The sequence below is a fragment of the Exophiala bonariae genome (assembly GCF_035927105.1).
Source record: "Exophiala bonariae strain CCFEE 5792 chromosome Unknown scaffold_3, whole genome shotgun sequence".
NCBI lineage: Eukaryota > Fungi > Ascomycota > Eurotiomycetes > Chaetothyriales > Herpotrichiellaceae > Exophiala > Exophiala bonariae.
In genome coordinates, this window is record NW_027042478.1 from 1478425 (window position 1) to 1495493 (window position 17069).

The window sequence follows — 17069 nt, forward strand, 5'->3', positions numbered from 1 at the left end:
CTGCATCCAAATGACATCTGCCTATCATTCGATCCCGTCATCGACCTGAACTTCTGCGGCATTTTCCTCACTACCGTTCGCGGCACCAGGTGCATCATTCATGGCCTCGTCCTGAACAGCCGATGGCGGAGGCACTTCGACAACAGGGATGGGCTTCGCCAACTCCTCCTTGACCCAGCTTTCCTCGACTGTAAACCTGCGCCGGAACACTTTCGACCATCTATTGGCCCACAGCGCGACCAAGTCTGCCTCGTCACTATCGAGGCCTTGTGTGTTGGCCTGGATTTCTCCAAGTGCGGATCCGATCATCTCAAAAAGAGCCGCCATACTCGTTTGCTCCCGAGTCAACGCTTCCTGGATTTGCGTGTTCTGCTCATCGGATATCCCAGGCTGTCTAATTGCTCGGACGATACTTCTGACACGCTCTGCAACTTTTCTTGTGGTGATGTTGATGACCTCGTAGGACCATGCTCTAACGAGTAGATTTCCTTTCTGGACATGATCGATGAGCACCCACTCAACCACATCGGTTGGTGTCAAGATTTGATAGTTGAGTAATTTGTCCAAGATCACACCACCCACTCCTTGCTGGTATTGCCAATATGCCATCACGGACGTGATGATCTGCTTGCGAGCATTAGAACTGGCACTTCCGAGGGCGAGAAGGCGTTCCTTCGAGCGCTCGATACAGGCTAAAACGTGTGACATTGACTTTGAACCAACCCAACAGATCGAGGTGACAAAGGCGTCTGTGGAAGCAAGCAGGGGTTCTTGCATTTCAGCATTTGCTGCTTCCTGCTCAATAGATTCTAAGGGCGGACCAAATTCTTCATTCGCAGCTTTCTTCCGAATGAGCTGAGCGATCTCTTGACCCTGTGTTGCAAATGGTGTGGCATCATCGTTATACTTGAAGTCTGGTGAATCTTTCTCCTTCTCTTCAGATATCAATGCTTGATAAGGCTCCGGCAGAGTGCCCTTAATGCGCTTCGAGAAGCTGAGTCGAATTTCTTTGTCCAACGCATCGACGATGAAAGCCTTCTTGGGATCGAGATCTGATGATTTGACATCCTCCACCCTTTCATCCATCAGTACAATATGTTGCGACCCAGGAAGTATACGTACCATTCAGTCCATTTCCACGTGAAGCCAAAATTACTCAGATGGTGGGCGAACCAGTCCAAGAATCGTTGACATAGCTCCAAATCCATCCTGTCCACGTTGCGATACAAAAATCGAATTGCTCTACCCAAACTAGGCGCGACTGCAGCAGGGGCAAGCTTGCAAGCCTCTGTCAACACCGAGTGATAGTAAACCAATTTGTGCTCGGGGGCTGGTAGTTGGAAGAGCTGTCCAAAGGTCGCGTCCACGATCACATCCTCGGGCTTCCATGTTGCCTTATCACCGGCCACATCGCGTAGTTTGTCAAAAGCTGTGGCTCTCTTCACGAATGTGTCGGGGGCGAAATAACAATCGACATCGATGAGGAACTTTGCAGCGACGTTGCGATTGAAGTGGAGGACATTGATGGTGTCGGACAATGCATCACGAATTAGTAGCGCAGCAGTGTCCGAGGCTGTGGGCACTGTCTCAATATCTTGTTGGCCGTAAACTGAAAGATAAACCTCGGGGAAAATTGAGCGAGGTCCGGTCATCACTGTCTCAGGAACAATGATCGATGGGAAAGTATGCTTTTGTGCTTGTGCCAATGATTCCTCTGCTTCTGCCGAACGGCCTCCTTTCCATGGTCGAGGTAGGCATGCAAGCTCCCAAGAATTCTTTGATTCTTCCTGCATATGTCTTTGGAGCATTGCAAGGGCATTTTCCGCTATGATGGTCCCTCCAGAGTTCGAGGATGAGAAAGGATCAACCAACGGTTCGAGAGGATGCTCCGTTGACGCAATAATATCGGTCTTTTCAAGAAGACTAGATGCTTGACTTTCGAGTCCTGTCGCAGAGGACGACATTGCGTATGGTATTGTTAGGAGAATGACCTTGACTAGCTCCAGTCCCAGGGCCTGATCCAGATGTTAGCAGACGTCCTTCTATGAGAGTTATGGGTTGTGTACGTCTTCCGAGGATGTCATCTGTAGTTCTGCAGCGCGTGAGAACAACTCCTCCAATAATTTGAAAACTCCCTCATCTTCAAATATGCCTTGCAGACAAGCCAAGAACCGGAGGTATAGCTTCACTTCTCTCCATGCACCGCGGTCTAGTTGCTTTTGCAAATCCTCTCCAACTTTTGTAAGGACATCAGTGGTAATCTCAGGCTTTAGAGCATTTGCATGGAGGGCGATGGCAGCTATAAAAGGGATCTTGAGAGGTTGCTCTTGCGGCCTGCAGGTCAGTTAGTCGCAGCGCCGACAGTCTGGAGGGGTGACAGTCTTACAGGTGCACTACCAACTCGAGAAAGCCAGAGATGAGATCATGGTCGAAATAATTTTCAGCGAGGATCTTTGCAATGGCCACCACATCATCTTCGGCTCGTCTGATGGGCTACGCGGAAAATTAGCATGGACCTTGTCTGTTGTAGAAGGCGCAGTTCACTCACATTTTCGGCAATTGACAAGACCTGCTTGCGGAGTGAAACAGCCAGAGGCTCTTCATATCGACGGCGCTGCGGCTGTCTTCGGTCGTCATAATCGTCCTCTTGTCTGATGAGAAAGGTGATTGATAGGAGTCAAGGGAAGATCTGTACCTCTGTATCTTCTCTTGCGGTTATTGAAGTGTCCTCCACCGCCGCCGCCTCCTCTTCGCGGTCTTCTATCGTAGTCGGCCATTTGGAGAACGTAATATGATTTAGAAGTTTCTTTGTGGTCGATTCACATAAATAAGAGAGAGTGAAATAGGTACCACTCCTGGGACAGTTTTCTGGGGTTGGCGCGTTGGAGATTGTCTTCGAACGTTGGAGACCATTGACGCGCATCAGCGAAACAAAAGGCTTGGCATTACCTCAGTGTCACGTGGTTGATACATCACATGCTTGATGGCCCAAGAATAACTACTACTCACAAGGAATTCGATTCCTGAAGTCATAACAATACCAGCCCGAGTGTAATGAGTGTACCAGCAAAACGCAGTAATACGGCTCAACTCGGGACTTCACAGGATCACGAAAAACCATACACAAAAGCAAGAGATGGATCAAGGCCATAAAGAAGAAAGGCCCGTGGTCAATGTAGACCATCGAGCTTCTGTGATCCAATTTGTCTAGAGGTGTATGGCCCTCGACAAGAGGGTTGTCCGCTACCATCCATGACATAAGCAGGGTCACATGCTATGCGGTTTGTTGCATATTGTTAGCAAAACCTCATTCGCCAGCAGTCTCTGTGCTCCAAGTCAATTTCTTCACCTCAATCATAGCTGTAAACATGCTAGCCCATCGACCCGAGTACAAAATTCCTGCCGGACTATAGTCGGTCAATTTCCGTAGACGCTCAGCTCAAGTCCCTTTTTGCAACGTCCCCACACCTCTCCAATTCCAGGTGGCCTTTTGTATTCAAAGCCTATGCTTTTTGGGGACTCATGCCTTCCTCGATGCTTAAAACGTCCATCTAGACACACAATGGCTGAGGCCAAGTCATGGAATGTATCGAGCGCCATTGGCGTCGATGCCAGCAAACATGAGTGCGATGATGGGCATATCAATGGTCAAAATCCCTCCTGACGTAATTTCGTGATAGAACTCGAGGCCCTTCCTGAATCAATCAAGTCGTGCCATCATCTCGTCTTTGGAGAGTGGGTGGAAATTGTCTATGTCTAGACCTTTGGATGCGAGAATGGTTCGTGCGTGAGGAGGGCAAAGTTGGGTATTGAGATGTGGAGCAATGGAGAGTTCTGTTTAGGTAGAAGAGTCAGATGCAAGATCACGACATACAATATTTGTGACCGAGGGAATACTGACCATGGCGTGAAAAGTCGAAGAGAGGGGGAAGTTCGCGGGAACTACCGCTAGCATGACGAGAATCTGGAAGACGAGTGTTGGGATCTCTCAACTCATCGAAGAAAGGCTGACACATCGCATCGATGGCCGAGAGACGCTGAGTTGGTGTATACTCCAACAAAGCAGAGATCAAATCAATGGCGTCAGGGGATGCCTTTCGAAAGACCTTGTTGAACGGATGAGGCTTGATTTGGGGGAACTTATGCTCCATGTAGTTGGGATTCATGGTTCGGATCTGGTCTCTGGTTGGAGTACCTAGGACTTTGATGATCTCGACAAGTTGGTCGATACCCGACTCGCCAGGGAAGAGAGGTTGGCCCAGCATCAATTCAGCCATAACACAGCCAGTTGACCAGACGTCTAATCCAGTTAGCAGACACCCAAGCAGCTGGACTTGTCCTCTTACCGATCTTTGTGGTATAGTTTGTTGCTCCAAAAATCAATTCGGGGGCGCGGTAGTAACGTGAACAGATGTAGGACACATTGGGCTCGTTCTCAACCAGAATCTTTGCACTTCCGAAATCGCATAGCTTCAACACTCCTGTTGTGGGATCAAGGAGAAGGTTCTGAGGTTTGATATCTCGATGGCAGATGCCCTGTGAGTGAATGTAGGCTAGGGAGCGGAAGAGTTGGTAGATGTAGAGCTTGACCTCCAAGATGGGCATCGTGGTTTTCATCTTGTTGAAGTAGCGCGAGGCTCGGTAAACGGTCTCAGGAACATACTCGAGGACAAGGTTGAGGTAGACTTCATCCTTCTGCTCGGTGTTATGATTAGATCATGGGTTCATGGGGTAATAGGGAACGGGGTAATCTCATACGCGTTCACCATTGGAGTAGTAGAAGGCCTTCAGTTCGACGATGTTGGGATGCCGGACAATCCGCATTATCTGCAACTCACGGTTCTATTCACTGTCAGTTCAATTCCATAGATGTTATCAAGCGCAAGTGATCAAGTATTGACCGACCTTGAATCGTTTGTCTTGCAACACACGCTTGATGGCAGCATCCTCTCCACTGGGAGACAGCTTCGTCTGGAAGACCACACCGAATGAACCATTGCCAACGATTTTGCATTGCGTATACTGCATTTCTCGAGTCTCGCCGGTCAGTCCATCCTGCACCTTTTCTCGTACCACTTCTACAACGATATGTCAGCGCACGTGCTCGAAAAGCCAACCCCTCAGGAGGATGACGGCGTAGAGCGGGACAAATGAACATACCGCCCATGCGCAAGCCCGAAAAGACTCCTCCAGGCCTGTTTTGCGACATCGTCGAGGACTAAGGGAGTGTGGAATCCACTTTGGCGACTAGGATTTGAGGCAAAAAGACAGTAGGGACGCTGCCAAGGAGGATGGAGCAGGTCAGAGGGAAGGTGACCACGATTGGTGATGGAAGCGAGGTGTTGGCGTAGAGGTGAAGACAGGAGAGGGTCGCAACGACAAAGGGATTTTGGGCGTTGAAACTCGAGATGAAGAGATGGTCGAGGTTTGGGTATGCAAGATGAGGGTGCGGGAGCAGGTGAGGGTTGGCGGAAGAAACGCTAATTTCCCCACTTTGCGTAGGTGAGGCTTTCGAAATGAGGTGTGGAAACTTGTGCAGCAATGATGGAGCCGGGGGGGTTGAGTGGATGAACCCTGGAGTGCGGCACTGCAAGCGGGCAGAGACTCTCTCAGGTTTGGAAGATGGATGCAATGGATCAGTGACTGGTCAAGTCAGAGGTAAAGATGCGGATGTCTAGAAAGTGAGTTAGGAGTGAGGTAGGTGTAGTTGGGTTAGTAGGAAAGTGAAGTAGAGGCGACAGGAACAGGACAGGAAGAGCAACAGGTCCAGGTGAATAGGGCACTTGGTTTTGTTCTCGGTTGTGAAAGGTAACAATAATCGTAGGAGAGAGAGTGTTTTGCACCACTGGCAGTTGGATGAATAGAGGGGGAAAGGACGGTGGAGCGTACCTAATTTGTATCCTTGGCTACAGTTCAGGTGCAGGTGCAGGTGCAGGAACAGTTACGTTGGCTGATGATGAGAGGAGCGAGGAGCGAGGAGAGGAGAGAGCGCAGGCAGGATAGGCGGCGGCTGATGGGGGAGGAATGAGGATGATAATAAACGGCCTGACCTGGGGAGGGACTGGGTTTAGGGCTTCAAGTTGGGCCTTAGGCTTTGGGCCTGGGTCCGTGTAGGTTCGATCTTTTGGTATGGTCCGCCTCTGAATGGTTTTTGAGGCCTACTGACTTGAAAGGAATTAGCACTTGACCTCCAAAGATGTGTGCAGGTCAGGTTCACACAATAATAATGTTCAGGTTCAACGTCAGTTCAGAGAAATTCGAGTGTCATTCATGCAGGCGCAGCGAAGCCAAGCGGACCATCAAACCCGAACAGAGTCTGTCGCCCCCAGGAGACCAGGTCAGGTCAGGTCACAGGAATAGTGTTTTCTATTGAATCTCGGGGCGGGGATCAGGTTTGCTACAAATACTACTTCCAGGACTACTGTCATGTCATATCAAATGTTGGTTGCTGTGCTGTGCTGGGCATGACACGACGACTACATGAGATATGAAATCCCAGTCTTCACTTTCACTCGATCTGTGAACAAAGGCATTTGGTGTCCTGACTGTCAATGCACATCATGCAGCTGGTCAGGTTCTTTCCGAGACAGATGATTCCGTGAGAAGTGACTGGCTGGACTGGCGGCGGGTAAGCAAGCAGAAATCTCGAGACGAATTTCAAGTTTTGGAGGAGGGGTGACCATGGAGTCATGATGGACCAGGCCAGGAGTGACGACTGACGAGTGAGAAGGTGCAGAACGCACTGCAGGGTGGAAATCCAAAAGAGCAGTAACAACAGTAGCAGCAGCAGCAGACGCAGCAGACACCTGGGCACCGAGAGGCTGTTGCTTGCTTTGCGTCGTTGCTGCTGAGAAAGTCGTTGCAGGTCAGATGATGCTGGTCGAAAAGGCTGGAGCGCGCGTTCCCCATTATTATTCTTAATATGGACTCCATGCTCGACCTTGACGAACCACCAAAAGCCTGTAGTAGGCTGTAGCCGCTGCGTTCCCACCACGGCAAGGCGGGCAAAGCATGACGCCTAAGGACTAAGGCTCGGTGGTGGAACCCCGTCCATCATACTGCCTCCATGGCGCTCCATGTCCCTCCTAAATACACTTTGACTGGGAACACGCTGGCCTATTAGCAGACGCTTCTTTAGACCTGGATGGCTTTCATTTATCATCTAATCCACCTTCCCGCTCTCTGCTGGTTAATCATGCTGGTGGGCTATTATGACTATGACAAACGAGTTGAAACGACGCACAATCATCTCTCCTCCTTGTTGACTCCGTCTGCGCATGATCAACGCCATCATTTCCGAGGGAAAGGTCAGCCTCACAGATGTCAATTGCTTAGGACCTCGTCCCTCAGGCTCGTCATTTGTGGTGGATGTCAACCCAAATCTCCCGAAGCTGAGGGCCGCTTCCACGTGCTCCCTGGAAGACTTGAGGAGGTATCCGTACCACGATCCGTAGCTCATAGTAGCCAATTGTAGACCCACGGATTGCGCGCACAGTCCTTGCTGAAACTCCTTCGCCCTGCCCAGCCTTTCATTGCTCTTGGACCTGCCCAATGTTCACTGCCTGTCAACCAATTTCTCAACTTACCTTCCCTGCCCACCGTGTGCTACCAGATGTGGTTGACTGAGCAGAAGGGCACGGCCACCATCACGGTCACGGTCACGGCTCTTGCTGCCGTGCTCCCAAACATCCAGCCCAATGATGACCCACAGCCCCCTCTTCCCAGGACAGCATCATCACCTCACAAGGACACGGGCATCATTTAGGCCCAGCATGGGTGTGGCGGGTCGCTAGACGAACAGTCCCAATTTACAGGGATTAGGTCAACGTCATACGAGCTGCCCTCCTGAAGCTTTTCCGCATCTTGATATTCCCTGGATGGTCCAGCGACTGCTCTGGCGAGCCTGATGGTTGAGACGAGGTGTTGGGTGGACTTTCTTTGTCTGCACCAGTTGTCCCTACTTCGTAATCTTGATCATGGTGGCTGGTGGCGGGTGGCAGAGTGGAAGCCGGAATGTCATTCCCATGACTGGCTCCCAGTTTCCCTTGAGATGCAAAACCCTAAAGAGCACCTCCAGCCGCCCCTGGTACTTTCCCCCAGGCTAGTAGTTAGCAGTTATGCACAAGAGCCCACCGTTATTCATGTCACCAGATGCCATCTCATGAATGACTATTTCCAATCCAAATACAGCTTACGTCTTGTCTTGCATTGTCGCACAAGATTGAGTTGGTGAAAAGCATTGTAAATAAACATTCAACTAGCTCTAGACCTCCTGTTAGGATCCGTGAACACGTTCACCGTGAGACATATCAATCTTGCCGTTCTCATGAGAACTGTTGAAACGAGAGCGGCAAATATGTTACACACAAATGCACAAATGATTCCGATGATGTCGATCTCGAGATCCACCTCTGCCACCCTGGATGCAAGCTGATAACTTGTCAGCCATCATCACGGTGTCTGGAAATGTAATGTAAGAACGCAGGTGTTCTCAACTTCAGTTCGTGTTTCGGCAGCCTGACGCAAGCCCTCTCCAAAACCGCTGCATGCCTCTGTTACATTGCCCAAAGATGAACACAATGCAGCGATATTGCTGATTACTCTTTTCAGCTTTCGGGCCGCCGGTTCACGAATCATTTTTCTGTTTGTAGCATCGCAGACACCTCCACAACGTAGTAGGACTCGTAGTAGAGGGCATGGAGGAGGCATGCGCATTGACTCACACATGTTCCCATGAATCGGCAACTCGTGAAGGATGGCGCCCGTAGTTTCGCCTCACTCTTCGATGCACCTGCAGACATCTGCCTGTTTAAGGTCACTCGTTAGTCCAAAGGTGGACTTCTTCGGGTCCGATTCCATTCGCCTCGAGTAGAGTCCCTGACCCCCGGAGCCTTGAAGTTAAGACCCGTTCGTAGATAATTCCCAACTCCCAGCCCACTGGCATGATATGTTGAAAAGTCGCCCACATGGTGCCCAAAACCAAAAAAGTGGATCGGGGGGATAAACTGTCGCCCCGGTACCTCTGTACCTGTCCAACGAACTAAAAGGAACCCAGAAAACTACGACGAGGCTGGCGATTCTTCACCCCTATTGAATAATCTTGCATGAGCGACACCTGCTCGAAGATCTGATATGTCGCAAAAGACAGCCCATCTCAGAACCTCTGTACGGATGTCGGGTGACGCCTGTTCCCTTCGTAACTGTTCAGCCCAACAAAAAAAAAAACACGCCTCCCTCCAAGAGGCACGGCTCTACTTCGCTTTCATGCATTCACCCCTGGCCCAAGGTCCATCAATCGGCTCCCCTAGCCGCTTATAGAAATGCTGAGTATTCTACTAGGCAGACAACGACCGGAGGGTGGTGTACGGTGAGTAGTCAGATGTACAGTAGGTAGGTAGCTGCGTGTTGCCTGCGCGAGAGAATATGTCAAACCCCCAGCGCTGCCGCGCTGCATTGCATGTGAAAGGGTCGATGATGAGATCTCCATTTGCCAGGTGCCCATGTCGACTGTTTAGGGTCCGGATAGATGCACGAGCACAAGTTGAGACAGCTCTACTTTTCTGCTCGCCGTGGGAGATCCACCAGACCCAATCCCTGAACGGTTGAAGCAGGACGCATGCATGCAGCATCTGAAGCATTCGGAAAAGACCAGGCATGGGGCTGGCGCCTTGTCGCCCGGCCCGACTGTCCCCCATTGCGTCTGCACATTCCAACAACGCACGCCTGCAGGGCTCCGCCTGGACTACGACGACCTAAGCAACCAGTGTGCCAGGCTGAGGACGTCAAAATCGCTCGGGAGTCATTGTCCCTTGCGCGTATATACGAGTGCAGCAACGGTGGGAACGAGATGCCGACCCACCTTGCTCCATGATACTTGAGATCGAGGCACTTGGATGCCATCTCCTGACCGCAGCAAAGGGCTTTACAGGCAGGCAGAGAAGAAAATCACACAGCTCCGACGAAGAAAGCGTGGCAGGAATGAATAAAGAGCGCACAAAATGTGTTGATACAGGGCCTTCTATTATGCAACAGGGTAGATTTCGTGCTGAACCCTTTTGCGCTTCAGGTTCGTTCACGAGATTTGGTCATGAATGTACAAAAAAGTGTCTAGGCATTAGCCCATACCATGATATCCCCTCCGAGTCGTCCAGGTATGCTTATGTCACTGAACTCGAACGCCTGCGGTAAACAGGTGATGATGAATTTCTTTTCCTCGCCAGACATAAAGGACTCTCTCTCCAGTGTTGGGCATGCTCGAGAGTGAAGAGGTAATAAAACAACGGGTGAATTTTGTGGCAGAGGCTCTCTTCTCAGAATCGTTGGCTTGAGATCAAGGAGGAAGGTTTTGCTGTACAGCTTAGATTGGTGGAGGAAGTGCGCTCTGATCCGCTCGTTCGGCAATCTCTTGCAGTTCCTCGGGAGCGCCCTCAAGAGAAACGGCGAGACCGAGCTTGTGCGTATTCTAGCATCATGGTTAGCATTCGGGGAATGACTGGCAATGGATATTGCTCACCTTCCACTGGTCGATCTCGGCCGCAAAGGTCAAGGTCACTGGCGGTGCGACACGTTTCTCAAGTACAACACCACATTTGCCGGCACTATCAATCTGTGCTCGATACACTGAGGTAGCAAAGCTGTACTTAACACCAACAGTTGTCGTGCCTTCGCGTCGAATATTGCCAAACATACCACCGGCACCACCCATGCCAGGTGCAAATTGGAGTTGACAATCAACACCGGCCTCGACCTTGTCTGTCAAGCGTTTCCAGTATGATGCTCCCAGAGAACCCTGGGCCAGGTATTGTGCACTTGCAATCCAATCTGTTGACCTGTATCTTGCGCAATAGGACATCGCAGTCTCGGGTTTGGAGTTGAGAGCAGCGCGTTGCCAAACACCTTCCAATCCAATGGCCAATCTGGGTGTCAAGCTTTGTAAATAGCTGCCAATGACAATACCAGTGAGGCCGCCTTCGAGGATTGAAGGGCTGATGGCCTTAACGGATGCGGAGAAATCGTCACCAGTGTATTCGTTATCAATTTGTACCATAGCCTGTGCCTGTCTTGGATCGATCGCAGTTTGTGTCTTTGTCACGAACTTGGGTGACCATCGCAGGTTCCCCCAGGCCGTCAACGACTTGTCGCTTGAGTAGGCGGCTTGCAAGAAGAGCTAATGAGATCATTAGCACAAAAACCTCGCAGAAGATAGAAAGGGGAAGCGTACATTTGAGTTACCATAGAGCGCCATCAATTGCCAGGGCGGTAAGGCCTGGGAGCCCATTGCAAAGCCATGTTGTAACCGGAAAAGAGGTGCGACGCTGAAGATCTTCTGGAGGTCGCAACGCAGGCCAGAGAACATGAAATTAGATAGGAGAACATCTTTTTGTACTTCGCGCGCAATGTTATCAACTGTGCCAGGATTTTCCAGTCCTAACAGCTTCCTCTTCTCTGAAAGGCTGGAATAGGTGTCGTTGATAGCTGCAGCGAGGACATTGTCAGAAAGAAAGGACAGCGGAGATGTCGATTTCTCCTCCAGGGCGACAGCCATTGTCAAGGATGTATGGGACCAATCTGCGTTGACGACAGGATAGTAGAGTTGTGGCAAGGATTTCTGAAACTCCCGGAGTCGATACAAGTGAGGGAGGGACAAGGAGTGATGAGCAGTCGTGCTCTTGTGACAGATGATTGTTGGCGACTTGGAGCTTTACTTTTCTGAAATCTAACGACTTGACTTCTCAAGGCCGCTGCCAAGCACTAACCATTAATGGCCATTTATCTTGCCGCTTTGATTTTCACGACGCGGCCCTCATGAATAATGAAAGGCTCGATGAATGCCATGGCTATGCGCGCGCGATCTTTCACTAAAGAAACATCTCACACTTTGAGCACACCTAACGAGTGAGTTGACTGATTTTCAACTTATATAAAAAAAGAAACGACTCCAAAGTCAAATCGCAAGAATTCAGGCCTGGCGTGGCATGGGGCTAAAAGCGGCGGCCGTGATAGTCTCCCAACTTCCCATGAATAATGGAAACGTACTGAGATTCAAACTTCCGGAATTCTTGTCTCTTATCACACTGACCACGGGCTCAAAGTACTACATTCCCTCTACAGTTTGCTGCAATTTGTGAGCTCCGCCGAACAGCAAAGGAGACGTCCAGTAGAGAAACAGCTGCTGCTGCTTCTAAGCAGGTCTCATTCTCTTATCTGGCTGAGATTCGTCCCGAGCCAACCAGTAGCGCGGGACTTCAAAGGTGTTCCTTCTGTCCGTGCGAAACACTGAGCTGTTCTTCATTGCAATGAGCTGCTGTTGAGCTTTGAGGGTCTTCAATTTTCGTCAGATTGGGATCCTATCCAACATCACCAGCCAGGATCTCAACAGGCTGCCAACATGGATACCTTACTCACAGCCGAGTCAGCGGTGAATGCGCCCCGCTATCGACGCAAGTCAAGCACCTTTGTTGATGCTATCCATGACTTGCCAGAGAAAAGTGAGATGGCTCCTGCTCAACTCTATAGCACAGAGTCTGGGCGTTTGTTCCACGCTGGCCGGATTGCTATAGCCACCGTAGGACTTCCAGCTCGTGGTAAGACGCACATTTCTGTGGCACTCGCCAGGTATTTGCGATGGTTGGGTGTGAAAACCAGAATCTTCCATCTCGGTGATTACCGAAGAGCTATCGTCGGACATGGCAAAGATGTTCCCGATGACTATTTCTTCGTCAATGCCTCAGCATCTTCCGTACTTCTTCGACAAAAGATTTTGAAAAAGTGCAGAGAAGACATCTATCATTTTCTAAATCACGAAAACGGCCAGATCGCTATCTACGATGCTGTTAATCCCTTGTCAGCTGGGCGCAAGTCACTGGCAAAAGAGTTTGCTAAGCACGACATCAAGTGCCTATTTATTGAATCCAACTGTGACGACCAAAGAATCATTGAGGAAAACGTTCGCAGTGTCAAGATTTCCTCGCCGGATTATAAGGGTTGGACAGAAAGTGATGCCGTAAAACATTACCTGAATCGAATGTCCGCCAAGATACCTCATTTCGAGACAATGGAGGAACTTGACCTGGACTGGATCAAGATGATCAATGCGGGAGAAAGGATCGTTGTGAACAACACAAGCTTCGGCTACATATCCCACCGCATTGTGTTCTACCTGATGAATCTTCACATAAAGGCACGACATACGTATTTTGCGCGTGCAGGGACAACGCTAGAAGAAGAATCATTCAAGGCGGATGCTAGTCTGTCATCTCAGGGCAAGGACTATGCCAAGAAAATGACAGACGTGCTCATCAAGCATCGAGAAGAAGAGAAAAGACTCATTGAGGAGAAAGGAGGGCATGAAACCCCACTGAAGCCTCTGATAGTATGGACATCAACCCGACGAAGGACCGTGGAAACATCCGCTTTTCTGGTAGCCAAGGGCTACAAAGTGAGGCAGAGATCACAGATGAGCGCGCTGAACCCAGGCGTCTGCGAGAAGAAATCCGAAAGAAGAATTCGCCGTGATTATCCCGATGAGGTGTTAAAACATGATCTCGACCCCTATCATCACAGATTTCCACGGGCTGAGGTAAGCCAGGCACTTTTATTGCATATTGACGATGAACTGACAAACATAGTCGTACCACGATGTTGCAGTGCGTCTGGAGCCTATCATCCTAGAACTGGAAAGAGAACAGAATGATCTTCTCATCATTGCTCATGAAAGTGTTCTCCGGGTACTTTATGGCTACCTGATGGCTTGCAATGCCGCTGACATTCCATTCCTTTCCTTCCCACGCAATGAAATTATCGAGGTTGGTCGTATTACTCTAAATCATGAGACATCGAACTGAAGTGATCTAGATTATCCCCGCGAGCTACAACAATGAAGCCAAGCGCATCAAGATCCCAGATCTACCACCCGAGATCGTTCCTGCCTCTCCCGAAGGGATAAAAGCACCAGCTCCACCAAGCGGGTTTGCCACACCGATCCCAGGGTTTGGTAATGGCCTGGCAAGCCCTCTCGGCCCACGCAGCGGTCTTGCATCTCCTGGAAGTGGTCCAGGCACGCCAGAGCCACGATCATCCGGTTACAAGACTCCAGATGATGCCGAGGACCTTACTCTCAGAATGCACGATGTGGTGTGATGTGCTTTGATATAGCCATGGAGGAAACAATTGATGCACCCCCAGATGTCATGATGATATAGTCCGGTTTTAGTTGTTTTGACATATTCAACGTTGGCCGATTCGAGGCTGCCCAAGCCACTGCACTTCGATTCAGAGAGGCCGCCTTAACCGCCATGTAGTGTAGAGACGAAGAGAATATTATCATTGTTAACCAATTCGTACTTGTCTTCGCCTTCTAGTTCCCAGTCCGAATCATTGATGAGCACTAAGATGCCTGGACGCCTTTACGACGAATTAGTCATGACTTCATTGATGAACGGGCACTTAACGACCTACACGGCTCCATCAAGGACAAAAAGCTCTTTCCTCGAATCCTTCATGAGATTATCACATAGGTAGGTGACCAGGTAGCCAACGGTAGGCGGTTTCCCGTCGGCTGCCTCACTTGATAGCGACACAGAATGTTTGGGGACATTGTCAAACAACATCTCTAGTCCGCCACTTTTCCACCGTCAGCAATGCCTCTGAATCGGAGGTTCGTCACTCACGTGAATTCAACAGTGATATTAATGTTCGCGGCCATTTTCAAGCTTGAGGTGTGTGAAATACTTGACTCTCGTCAATTTGAAGTGTGCCCGGAAGGACACTTTTAGGAGACAAGAGAGGGGGGGTTCCAGAGTGACGACTCGGGCCCTTAAGATATATAGACGACGGAAAGCACATTTACATGTAGAGAGTTGAGATTGGCGCCGTTCACAAGATTCCAAATTCATCCCCAAACTTGTGTAAAATTGGGCTTGGCATGATTTCACTGCATGATCGAGTGTTGATCCAGCAACATTCATTAAAGGAGTGCTAATTTTAGGGAGGGTACACAATCATCTCACTCGTGAAATTCGAGGTTGTGTCCTTTCTCCGTCACGCCCGATCTATGGTGTATCAACTTAAAGCTCTAAGACAGAGAGTCTAGAAGGAGATGGCTCCCCAATTGAAGTCGTGCCGCATTATTGTTTCATCAGTGACATGAAAAGCCATGCATACGGCATGCGCAAGCTCAGATAACAAGACTCTTGCACTGGTATCCTTCGATGCGGAACTTAGTCAAGCACCCATAGCTGTTTCTGTGCTTTCTCCTGGCCCTTTGCCCATGAGATCTCGATGTCAAGACTTCGCTCCTTGCCGTCTTTCTTGACGTATGTTACTTCTCCATTGACCTCATCGCCAGCCGTGAGTTCATCCTGAGAATTTTCAATCAAGAAAATCACTTGTTGCCAATGTGTTGCTTGAGAGTGTGGGCCTGTGGAAAATGCTGTGAGGCCTTGGGATTTGGCTTCCTTTGCCGTGGTTCCAGGCTTGATGTTTTGAGATTTTGACGTGCCGAAGATGATATCAAACCAAGCCACGAAGCCCTCGAGGCTCTTGAATCCCTCTTTCCACTTGAGGTTAAACGGCTTTGTGAAGACCAGATCTCCCACCTGCGTTGTGTGGAGGTCAAGCTCTAAAAAGGCAACGCTTTCAGCCGCAAGTTCTTTCTCATCCACAACTCGGACCAATGCTTCTTCGTTAGCTTTCTCCAGCATTGCTGTCATGTCGAATCCGTACACATCTCTCCAAAAATCTATATGACTTGCCTTGAGATCTGAATCCGCTAGAGGTGCGATTCGAAGAGCTGCATAAGATGGCACCATAAGACCATCGTCCGCGAGGTATCTATCTCTCGCATAGATGACACTGTCGAACATTGATTCGTAGAGTAAGCCATAACCCATCCACTCACTCACAATAATGTCCACCTTTGGGACTGGCATCTGAACCTCTTCAATCTTGCCTCTTAGACATCTTACCTTGTCCTGCAGACCATTGCGAAACACATTCTCCCGCGCTTTGTCAATGATTGCCGAATTGTCAACGGCAATGACAGACTTCGCTCCTGCTTTTGCGCAGAACATACTCAAGATCCCGGTGCCACAACCAACGTCGAGAACAACCTTGTCTTTGAATAACTCCTTGTGGTCATAGATGAAATCCCGATAAGCATCAGTCCGAATGGTGTCCTTGATCATCGATTCATGGATTGCGTTGTACGAGTATGATTCGAAGTATCCTGCCTCGATATTGTCTGAGGCTTCCTGCTTTGAGGACTGGTTCGTGCTCTGTGCGGCGGGGGCCTTGCTGCTGGAAGCAGGAGTAGCAGGAGAATCATCCAAGCGATTCAATAGCGCGCTCTGCACCTGCTCACGGTACGCCGTGAACTGGGATTGCAATGATGTAAGTTCCTCTCGAAGCTGTTCAACTTCTGTCGTCGGAGCAGCACCGCTCGCAGAGTCCTCAAACACGTCGTCAAGACTGAACAGTAAAGCGTCATCTTCAAGTACTGGTTTGAGATATTGTTCATCTTCGAACAGTAACTTGGAAGACACATCTGGTCGAGTATTGCCCGCCTTGACTGATGAACGAACGTAGTTGACAAGTCTAATCAAGCCCAGGAAATCTAGATCTAGATGATGGACACATTAGCATGAGTTGGTATCCGTTAAGTGGCAATAGTCACCAAATTCTTGCCTTAATTTCCAAATATCAAATCCATGGTTGTCACGGCAATTATTGAGCATCTCCTTGGCACTAGGAAAGGTCTGGTCCTTGAAAAGTGAAACTACTGTGATGGACTCTTCGTCTTGTTCGACATCTTCCCAGCCCTCGTCGTTGCGAGTATCAAGGATATCGGATACCGATGATGTGTCGCTGAGATCGTCTGGGTCATGGTTTGCGAGTGATTGCGCCGCCATAGCTGGAAGACTTGACCTTCTATTCACCTACTATGAGATGACACCGGCTTGCAAGTGTACAATTGACATGGAACAATACTTATCACGCGTTCTTTCACGTTTAGCTTGCACGACAAATTTGTACAATATCCATTATTTGAGAATTAATTTTGAATCACCCAT

The 17069-nt window shown here is 49.5% G+C and overlaps 5 protein-coding genes across 5 annotated transcripts; all 5 read right to left on the bottom strand.

Annotated features, from left to right (window-relative positions):
- Nucleotides 1–24: 24 nt before the first annotated feature.
- On the bottom strand, nt 25–2777 carry LTR84_008057 (uncharacterized protein; the record flags this gene model as incomplete). The annotated part of the gene is made up of 6 exons (XM_064851607.1): nt 25–1075; nt 1123–2015; nt 2067–2334; nt 2387–2493; nt 2549–2646; nt 2696–2777. The coding sequence occupies 6 exons, from the start codon at nt 2775–2777 to the stop codon at nt 25–27; spliced, it is 2499 nt and encodes an 832-aa protein (XP_064710610.1).
- A 923-nt stretch (nt 2778–3700) lies between these two features.
- Nucleotides 3701–5209, bottom strand: GSK1 (Glycogen synthase kinase 1; the record flags this gene model as incomplete). Its single annotated transcript, XM_064851608.1, has 6 exons — nt 3701–3834; nt 3902–4300; nt 4347–4695; nt 4759–4842; nt 4906–5078; nt 5161–5209. 6 exons carry the CDS (start codon nt 5207–5209, stop codon nt 3701–3703), a joined length of 1188 nt encoding a protein of 395 aa, XP_064710611.1.
- A 5148-nt stretch (nt 5210–10357) lies between these two features.
- LTR84_008059 (uncharacterized protein) lies at nt 10358–11545 on the bottom strand (the record flags this gene model as incomplete). Its single annotated transcript, XM_064851609.1, has 3 exons — nt 10358–10462; nt 10514–11167; nt 11222–11545. The coding sequence occupies 3 exons, from the start codon at nt 11543–11545 to the stop codon at nt 10358–10360; spliced, it is 1083 nt and encodes a 360-aa protein (XP_064710612.1).
- A 2740-nt stretch (nt 11546–14285) lies between these two features.
- On the bottom strand, nt 14286–14704 carry URM1 (Ubiquitin- modifier 1; the record flags this gene model as incomplete). Its single annotated transcript, XM_064851610.1, has 3 exons — nt 14286–14403; nt 14458–14622; nt 14670–14704. 3 exons carry the CDS (start codon nt 14702–14704, stop codon nt 14286–14288), a joined length of 318 nt encoding a protein of 105 aa, XP_064710613.1.
- Nucleotides 14705–15218: 514 nt separating this feature from the next.
- Nucleotides 15219–16907, bottom strand: LTR84_008061 (uncharacterized protein; the record flags this gene model as incomplete). Its single annotated transcript, XM_064851611.1, has 2 exons — nt 15219–16618; nt 16673–16907. The coding sequence occupies 2 exons, from the start codon at nt 16905–16907 to the stop codon at nt 15219–15221; spliced, it is 1635 nt and encodes a 544-aa protein (XP_064710614.1).
- Nucleotides 16908–17069: the final 162 nt, after the last annotated feature.